This window comes from Scomber scombrus, chromosome 18, assembly GCF_963691925.1.
Source record: "Scomber scombrus chromosome 18, fScoSco1.1, whole genome shotgun sequence".
NCBI lineage: Eukaryota > Metazoa > Chordata > Actinopteri > Scombriformes > Scombridae > Scomber > Scomber scombrus.
Window position 1 is genome coordinate 17,731,869 of NC_084987.1, and position 9,509 is coordinate 17,741,377.

The window sequence follows — 9,509 nt, forward strand, 5'->3', positions numbered from 1 at the left end:
TGAAAAGATCAAACCAGCCTGGTATCACTAAATAGCCTATGAATAACAAGCCAATTTCTTAAGCCATTTTGCGTGTTATCACTAAGCATTTTCTGCTTTGCGCATACCATTTCATGCCATTTAGGTCTTAAATTTAGTTATGAAAAAAAGTGTGGTAGTAAATAGTTACGTGTGAGTGACAGGGGAAATTATGTATGTCAGATGACATCAATATAATGTGACTTTCTTTTCTTTTCTTTTTAAGGTAGTTTTGGCTTATTAGGAGGAGGCCGGTTGGATGGATGTTGGGTGTATGGCTCGATAGGTATAAAAGGCAAAAAGTTGCAAAAGCAGTAGCGCCCTAGTGGTCAAATCCAGCCAGGGACCCATGCTGCAGGTCATTCCCCTCTCTATCTCCCTGATTCCCATTGGCCTCTCTGCCAGTTACTTAAAGGCATGAAAAGCCCAAAAATAAATCTTTAACAAAAAAAGTTGCAAAAGCAGCAGAAGACCACTGGAGACCAGACCGGACACTTTTACTGTCACATCTAGACATTTTAACCGGACATTTTTACTACTTTTTACTGATCATTTTAACCAAAACTATGATCTTTCCCTAACTTGAACAAAGTGGTTTTTGTGCCTAAACCTAACCAACAGCAATAAATGACACACAAAAAGTGTACAATGCATAAACATGATACAAGAAATGTCCTTTAAAATGGCGTGCTATGTATACACCATGTATACACCCATGAGATCACGTTGCCGAATCGTGACGGCCAAACAAAGCTAGGCAACGGTAATTTTTTTCCACATGTTGGAGTGGTGTGCTTTGGAGGATATTGTATTTTTAACCCTCACCACAACCAAAGAAAAGGTGTAAGGAATGGATTGAACAGTGTGTTTGTTCTAACGTCAACAAGCTACCTACCCACAGAATTAACCTAACCCAGCAACTTTTCAAACTATACTATTTTGTGTAGGGTTACAGATTACTTTTAACCAGTAAGTGGAAGCTGGTCTTGGATGTTTGAGAGAGGGATAACTTAGTCTGAATCCTTGAAGTCTTTTCTCTTGCGATGTTAAAAGTAAAACATACGAGTTGGAAAGACAAAAAAATGCCTTAAGCATTTAATAGCTACAATACTAGGTCTATACTGCAATGCAAGAGCTGTTTCATTAACTTCTGATAATTTGTGTAACTTTCAAGAACCGAAAATCTTCATCACCTCATGCAGTGACTGGCTATGTGTGTGGAAGAAAGCAGGATTTGAACTTGTATTCTTTTTTTGTTTGTTACACTAGTGTTTCTGTCACTTTTTGTGAATGCCTTCTGGTAGAGGCTATCCAGTGTATCCAAAGTTGAAAGTAAAAAATTAATTGGTCAGCCTCCATTATCACTTAAACATCATGTGCTGTTGAGGAACGTAAAGCGTGACAGGACTAGCAACAGTAACTAAGGGGACAGGGTTTAGCGAGCATTTATTCAATACTTATTCCCTCTGGCTTACACATAAATACAGAGATGAATAATTTTCCCTGGCAGTATGAATAAAAACCATACAATTCACCATCAAGTTTGTTTTTCCTTTATATAATCGGAATGACTCTACCTTGTCATGTGTCAATCAATCCTATATGTATATCGGTTACCGACTAACCAAGTCATCCACTGATATAGTATAATGTAGAACATTTAGAGACTGTTCACATAAGTTATATCATTAAGATGAATATCCACTGCATTTTTTCCAGATGGGAAAAGGAGAATTATTCTGGAGAAATATTCCCGAGTTTTGCTTTTCTAAATGTCTGCAAAGTGTCAATTTCACTCCACACTCTGTTATGAACTCTATATTTGAAGACTATGTACAGCACTTATACAGACAGTCCCACCAAAATTATCCAACATTTTGAAAATATTAATACAAAACTATGCTATAGTCATGCACTTTATTGTTAGGATCATCTGCAAATTGAAACATGACAGTTTTTGTTTGCATTTGCTGAAGCTGAAAAACCATCTCAGGGAAGTAAAAGCAAAAAGTTTTCCAATGAGAAACGTGATGTGTTTCATTTTTGCCAGTATGTTGGAGATCGGTCCTGCTTTTCCTCCAGCTGCATCAGAACGGTCTTCAGTGGTGTCCTCATGCCTTAGTATGACAGTCATTGGTCTCTTCATACATTACATGATACTTGCGTCCAAGAACAACAAACCAAAACACTGATGTTCTGGTAAGCAATCGCCAAATGTCAAATTTTAGATTCTCTACGCGAGGACACTGTTTCATGTCCAGGGGTGGATTGCTCTGATGAACAAATCCTGTTTTCCTCTTTCTCCACATCTCCCTCCTCCTCCTCATCCCTGCTGATGAAGGCCAGCTCGTTCTCATAGCAGAAGGAGTTGCCGCCAGACGTTGGAAACTTTCTCTCCTCTATGTCCCTGGCACTGCATCTTGGGGTGGACGGTACTTCGTATGTTTTGTGAAAGTAGGCGTAATCTATCCTGTATTGGCTCTTCTCTTCAAAGATGAGGGGCTCAAAGCGGTGACCCCAAAGGATCTCTGAGGGTAGGTAAGAGCTGCGTGCTTGCACCGTCATAGCTGTGGCCTCAACCAAACCTTCAAGTATGATAACTACTTCAAAGTCAGCTGTTTCTAGATCTTGCTTGCTGATGCCAAACAGTGGACTTTCTTCATCGATCTCATGAATTACAATGAGGGGTGCAACCAGAAACAGGCGGTCTGTGCCTTTGTCATAGCCTACATTCATGTCAATCTGATCCAGAGGGATATACTCGCCTTCCTCTGTGTAACGGGGCTTGACCAGCTGGGCTCTGACATGAGCCTCCACCACGTGGCTCTTCCTTAGATTTGCAACCCTAAACATGAGGCTCAACTTACCATCACGCATGGCGATGACAGCATTGTGGCTGAACAGCAGAGTTTCTGCACGCTTTTTGGGCCTTGCCATCTTGGCCATGATGGCACCAATCATGAAGGCATCGATGATGCAGCCAACAATGGACTGAAAGACGACCATGAAGACAGCAGCAGGGCATTCCTCAGTCACACAGCGAGATCCATATCCGATTGTTGTCTGGGTCTCAATGGAAAACAGGAAAGCTGCCACAAAGGTGTTGACCTGGATGACACAAGGAACAAAATTGTCGTCCCCACCATCGTGGTCCATGTCACCATGTAGGAGGCCAATGACCCAGAATGCCAGGCCGAACATTAGCCAAGACACCACAAACACCAGGCTGAACACAAGGAACATGTATCGCCAGCGGATGTCCACACAAGTTGTGAAAATGTCCGAAATGTACCGCTGTGATTTCTCATCCATGTTTGAGAAATGGACGTTGCATTGCCCAGCCTTGCTGACAAACCGGGTGTGGTATTTGCGTCTCGTGTGGATTTTGCCATTGCCGAAGCTGCCCACAGCAGGCATTGTACTAAGTCTCAGGCCTACTTCTTCTTCACAGGAAAGGAAGCTGTGCTTGTGTGCCCTTCCCACACTCATGCCTCAGTGGGGACAGCCACGTAGTTTCACACTGCCCAGTTCATACAAAACTGACCAGGCTCACAGGAAGTGCGAAGCTCCGTCCAACACAGACTCAGCGTCAACTGGAATTGAGAGGTAAGGCTCGACTGCAGTTTCCTGTGAAGAAAGGACAGAAAATATTGTTATTATTATTAGTAGTAGTAGTATTAATATCTGTCCATTAAACCCTTTTTTCTGCACCAAATGCTGTTTATGTATTTGTCCCAGCAGGTTGATCTTATGTAACAGTCCAGGATGCCAATTTCCAAATGTTTTGCAGCATTATAGGCACATTTATTATTATAATAATGATAGTAATAATAATAATAATAATAATAATAATACGTACATTGAAATTATCAAGACTTCTCTCAGGAGTCACTAACTATCATCTGTAAAAGTTTTAGGACTGATCTCTAAAGTTTTTATCTTGTAAAAGTAACTGTTCACTTAAATATTTGACTCTTGATTTAGTAACTGAGATTTCTTCTCAGCCAGTGTAACTGATGAATGTAATTCACTGTAATATGTGTTTTAGGCTTTCTTGATATACAATTTATGACAAACATTAAAATGATAAAGGTATAGGTAGAGTTTAAAATTGCCTTCTGTATTGAAAATGTGGTATATGTGTAAGATATGTAACCATGCTTTAAAAGATTTTGTTATACATTTAATTTTGAATATACTTTCATAGCATACATTTGATTTTCTGTCTTACCTCTCTCGCCTGTTCTCTTGGTAATAATATACAATACATGTTTCTCTGATCAACAAGGTACAGAAATAGCCAGCTAATCCAATGCCCTGCCATTTTATATGACGTATCTTCTGTTTCTTCCAGCTGGCACAGCTATTAGAGTCACTGGAGTACTGTGATGAGGCTGTGTGATTCCCCTGTGAGGATTGTGCCGGAAAATAATATGGGCTGAAAAAGATGGGGCAGAACATTGGGTATCACAGAGGAGGCAGCCTCAGATACAAATGGTTTGACGGTAAGAATCGATGGAATCATTTCAGACAAGCTAATGAAGGAAATATTTCTAAAAAAGGTAAATTTATCCTGATTTATCACAACTGCACTGTTCAGCACATCCAACTTGAGCTGCATTGATGATCAAAATAAAAATCAGTCTTAAAAATAAATTGTATTAACTGCAGGTGTGATAAAATATTTTGGGGTCCAGCTGATCCAGCTGTTTCACACATAAACACATCACACAGAAGGAGATCATTGTGATCCAGAGGACATTTTGGTTTATTTGCCTTCCGCTTGAAATATGTTCGATTTAAACGGTTCATTAATAATTATTACGCTTTTTATTGTTATAATATTAATAGTCTACAGCCCAGCTTGCAGCTCTGTGAGGCTACACAGAAGTTCTTCATGGTGAATGTTGAATGATCGAGGTTCACGTGTTTTCAAGCCCATCCTAAAAAAAATAGTGCCCAAATAAACATTGACACATATTTTCTTGCTGTAATCATTCCTCCTGTTCATACTGGCCATTATGAGATCCATTCCAAAGGCTCTTTCAATATGAATTAGGGGGGGACAAAATCCACAAGACTCCTTCTGTGCAAACATTTATTTAAAATTTATTTTTTTAATTAGTTAAATCAAATCAAAATTACAGTTACATTTCTTGTATTTATACTTACACTGCTTTCAAGACACAGAGAGGGAATTTAGATTAAAAAGACTAAATGTGAAACATATCGACTTGATTTGACTTATTTAAATGGGTGAATCCATATCACTCATATGACACTGAAAAACATTTGGAGGGGATCTTTTAATGGTCAGTATGAATAAGACGAAGCTCTGAACTGAACGTTCAGTCATGTTTCAGTTCAGTGAGTGGGACTACGCAGTTGGAGCACTGAACGAATCTTCTGAATTAATCTTTTTAATGAACTGATTCTAATGATCCAGTGCATTGAAAAGAACTGCTTTGCCCATCACTAGTCAGCATGCTAACATTGGCTAATTAGCACTAAACACAAAGTAAAGCTGAAATGTTGGGACTGTCATTAGATTTGAAGTTGGTTATAATTGGATATTTAAAATGTTCAATCCGATGATGGAGCTAGATGAAAAGTCAGAGAATCACCAAAGTGATTCATTTTCACACAAAAAACCCCACAAATGTCAGCTGCATAGTTGTACTAGAGCAAACTGACCAAGGAACAGACTGACATTTCCATGCCTAAAGACATGCTCTGAGAATGGCTAAACATCAAATTTTATATACCTGAATTAGTACAAAAGTTAAAGATACATTTGAAGATGCTGCAATAAAGGTAGTTTGTTATGAGAAATGTTGCTTCATTGAGGTTCAACTGTTATTATTGTAGGTTTAATCCACTGGCTCTGGCTGTAGACTCTGGCTGACTCTGACTCTGATGGAACTTCACTCATTTCAGGTCTTAAAATAAGACGCTGCCACACCATCACAATGCGGACTCGAGGGACCCCGAGTAGGGCCTTCAACCACAGGTCAGCACAAGGTCACATGCTGGTCAGTAACTGGCTGTAAGCGAGTTGAAGGTGAAATGTTTACTGTTACCTTTTAGATTATTACTGATTTTGATTATATTTTTAATCTTTTAGAACTTCTGAACACTAAAATATTCCAAGATTGATAGGGTGCACTCTTTTCTCTTGTGTTTCTTACCAAAAGATGGAAACACAATCAATGTGCCTCAGCACTTAGGGAAGGTACAGTTGTAAAGCAACTGGGATTTTTATCTTTAATAAAGTTTTAAAATGGGGTCAGAACAGAAGCTGTGCAGGTCTCCCCATCATGATAATGAATAGATGGACATTGATAACCCGTAGTAACAGAGCAGGTAAGTTACCAAATAGATTGTACAAAAAATAATGGAAAAGTAGATGATGAATTTAAAATATACTTTTTGTCCTTAAGCTGAGGTATGATTAAAGGAAGCAGCTATTGGTATGGATTCCTCCAGGTCAGTCGTCCGTTTATTGTTGTTGCGTAATTATTGCATGGACATTGGTAATTGGTAATGATTGTGCAAGATCACAAGATCAAATTCAAATTCTTCAGAAATTGGGGGAACGTTTTTGCTTGCAGGTGATACGTCAGTCCCATAGTTTTGGTTAAAATGGTTAGGGTTAGGCACAAACACCACTCGGTTAGGGTTAAGGAAATATTATGATTTGGGTTAAAATGGTATAATGCAGCAAAAATGTTCCATTTAATAATACACAAATGCCCAACTTGACAGACAAAAATGTCTGGTTAGTGGTCTACAAAAGGTCCAGCAAATATGTCCCATTTAATAGTACAAAAATGTCCAACGGGACGGTAACAAATTTGCGGTTGGTGGTCTGGCAGGAGGTCTGGCAATAAAAATAAAAAATGAAACTCCTTCCATACCGTAATAGAACAAAATATTATTGGCACAGAAAACCAACAGCCTGTGTATTAATGGCATGACATCACATTCTGTTTCAGAAGTTAACTAAATTATTTCACCAGTTCTGCAGCCGTAGCAAGTGCCATTTTTAAAATTTTCAACCAGCATTACAGACTCCAGGATGACAATTTATAACAACAAATTTGAGAATTTTTTGTGATTGATTGTTTTGTACATGGGCATGGGTGTGTGTGTAATGTAGCAGTTGCCGTTTCTCATTGCTGTAGTTGCTAGGAAGCAGGATGTTGAATGACCAAAGGATATTAATATCTATTATGCTGAGCGACTGCTCCTCAGCTCTGTCAGGAGTCACACTCCTGCTGAGCTGTGATCTTAACACTGGAGCAGAGATTAGTCTATTTCACTGCTGCCTTCACAACATCAAAACACATTCAGAGTCAGTGAGTCTAAGGAAAGGTGTCAGTGGTAATAATATATTTAGCTTTTCTGTCTATGGTACAAAAGCAAGCTTACCTTGTGTGCAAGTTTTACCGTTGATTGTTGATTTCCAACTTTTCTTTTCTTCCAGCTCTTTTAGCCAAACTGTTGCATGTTTCTCTGCAGTTTCTTTAACTCCTCTCTTCTGTTAAGGGTAGAACCACTCTATCCTTGTGAGGCAGAAAAGTAGATGACCACAGAGCACCTTCATGTTTTTCCCCTCTTGTTTTAACGCATTTGTTTTTCCATTGAATAAAGCGAGAATTACAATCACTCCTACTGTCAAGTCCTCCAAAGTTACTGCTCGGTTGATAACCGGTGAATCAGAAACAGAGCAGAAATCATAACGTGACTTTAGTGAAGCTCTGAAGTCATAATTTTGCCCCTTCAAAATAACACATTGAGTTAATCACTGCTACTCTGATATCCCAAATTAAATGTATATAGGGCTCACATGGACTGTAAGGTCCAATCCAGTCAAAAATCAGTTCTTCACAGCTTATTCTGGAGTCATGAGCAGTCGACAGTCTCTCTCTTCTTCCACAGCGTCTCACACTTTCTTAGTATACTGCTATCTGATCTTGTTCTGCTGCAGATCCCACTCCGTATCCCACATCCAGTGAACTATTGCTCACTGCTCAGTTCTCGTCCTCCCCCTCCCTTTCACGGTGTCACTGTAGATACTTGGCATTTGGAGACAACGTGTGTGTTGCACCAGTGCTGGTCAGCAATGATCGTATTTGAAAAAACCAACTGGCTTTTTATATTAAGACTGATGTGTCCTGCAGAGCCCAGAAATGAACTGAACATTTACTTTTTTTTAAACTATCTGGGTTTTGATTGGGTTTAATTGGGTTTAAATTATATATTGATTATTTTTTTAAAGCCAGAATAATAGATAACAGGACTGGCACATTGAGTTTACTATTGGCTCAGAAGTAAAATCTAACCACTATTAAGCAATTTATGAAAATAGAGACAATTTTCAAACATTTAATTCATTGTCCTGCTCTGTAACGTTGTCTTTGTTTCTTAACTAACACCAAACAGATCATAGAGTGGGTGGTGTGGTCTCCATTTTGACTCATTCAGAAAGCGTGTCCTGTCCTGTTGAACATACTGCACTTTCAAAAGCAGATGTAGGCAGTTTCTTTTCTGTCTTATTTGTATATGTCCGGACGAAGCAGGAAATCAGTATAAGGACTGGTGCCAATCTAAAATTACTGTAATATTAAATTACAGTTGAAGCTGATGGGATTTTGGTTGTTATTTTTAAAGGTATCCTGTCAATAATTGAAGTGTCACACAAGTGGAAACTTTGATCTGCTTTTGGCACTTGAAATGTCAGGACATTAATCAAGATTCATCCTCCAGGGTCCACAAATGTCTTTACAACATTTCATGGCAAACCATCCAAAACTTCTCCAGATTTTTGACTCCGGACCAAGGCTCAAGACAGACACGCGGATGCTACTTATGTGCAACAATTCATTCCCAAACACCCCTGACTGAAATACCACTGCTATGTCCTGTGTGCAAACAACATCGTACGCCATCCTTGTTTTTGAAAAACCCTCCACAACACTGCTCCGCCAAGGAGTTTGTAATTCCTTTGTTAGTTTCACAGGACAGAAACAGGCTTAGTGATTCCAGTTCTGGCCTGTCCCAGATTCACGAGAGGCCATTACAAAGCAGAGAGCTTTGTGGAAGGTGCGTGTGACAACTGCAATATAATGGCCTCCAAGGAAAATAAGCCAAGGTAGTTGGGGTATCAGTTTTCTGATTACAACAGGAAGTAATATTTGACCTTTAAAAGTATGTTGTTGGATTTGTGTTCACTAAAGCTGTAAGACTTCTGTATGTTCGCATCTCACATGCAACGCAAGATACTGCATATAGGAAGTGTTAATGTACAGTATATTTAGTGTGTAATTATCTTAAAATTAAGGCAGCAGACTACAGATAATTACGCCTGTTTATCTAAATTGTCTAAATTTGTTATAATTTCTTTAATTACCTAACCTAGCCCTAACCCTAACCCTTTTTAAAAGACCAGTGTGTAAGATTTAGTGGCATCTAGTGGTGAGGTTGCAGAT

At 39.0% G+C, this 9,509-nt stretch overlaps 1 protein-coding gene across 1 annotated transcript; it reads right to left on the minus strand.

Annotated features, from left to right (window-relative positions):
• Positions 1-2,235: 2,235 nt before the first annotated feature.
• kcnj12b (potassium inwardly rectifying channel subfamily J member 12b) lies at positions 2,236-3,507 on the minus strand. The gene has a single exon (XM_062438306.1). It carries the CDS (start codon positions 3,505-3,507, stop codon positions 2,236-2,238), a length of 1,272 nt encoding a protein of 423 aa, XP_062294290.1.
• Between the last annotated feature and the right edge of the window lie 6,002 nt (positions 3,508-9,509).

Excerpts from the sequence above, each read along its gene's own strand:
- kcnj12b (XM_062438306.1), bottom strand. The coding sequence starts at position 3,507 with ATGAGTGTGGGAAGGGCACACAAGCACAGCTTCCTTTCCTGTGAAGAA.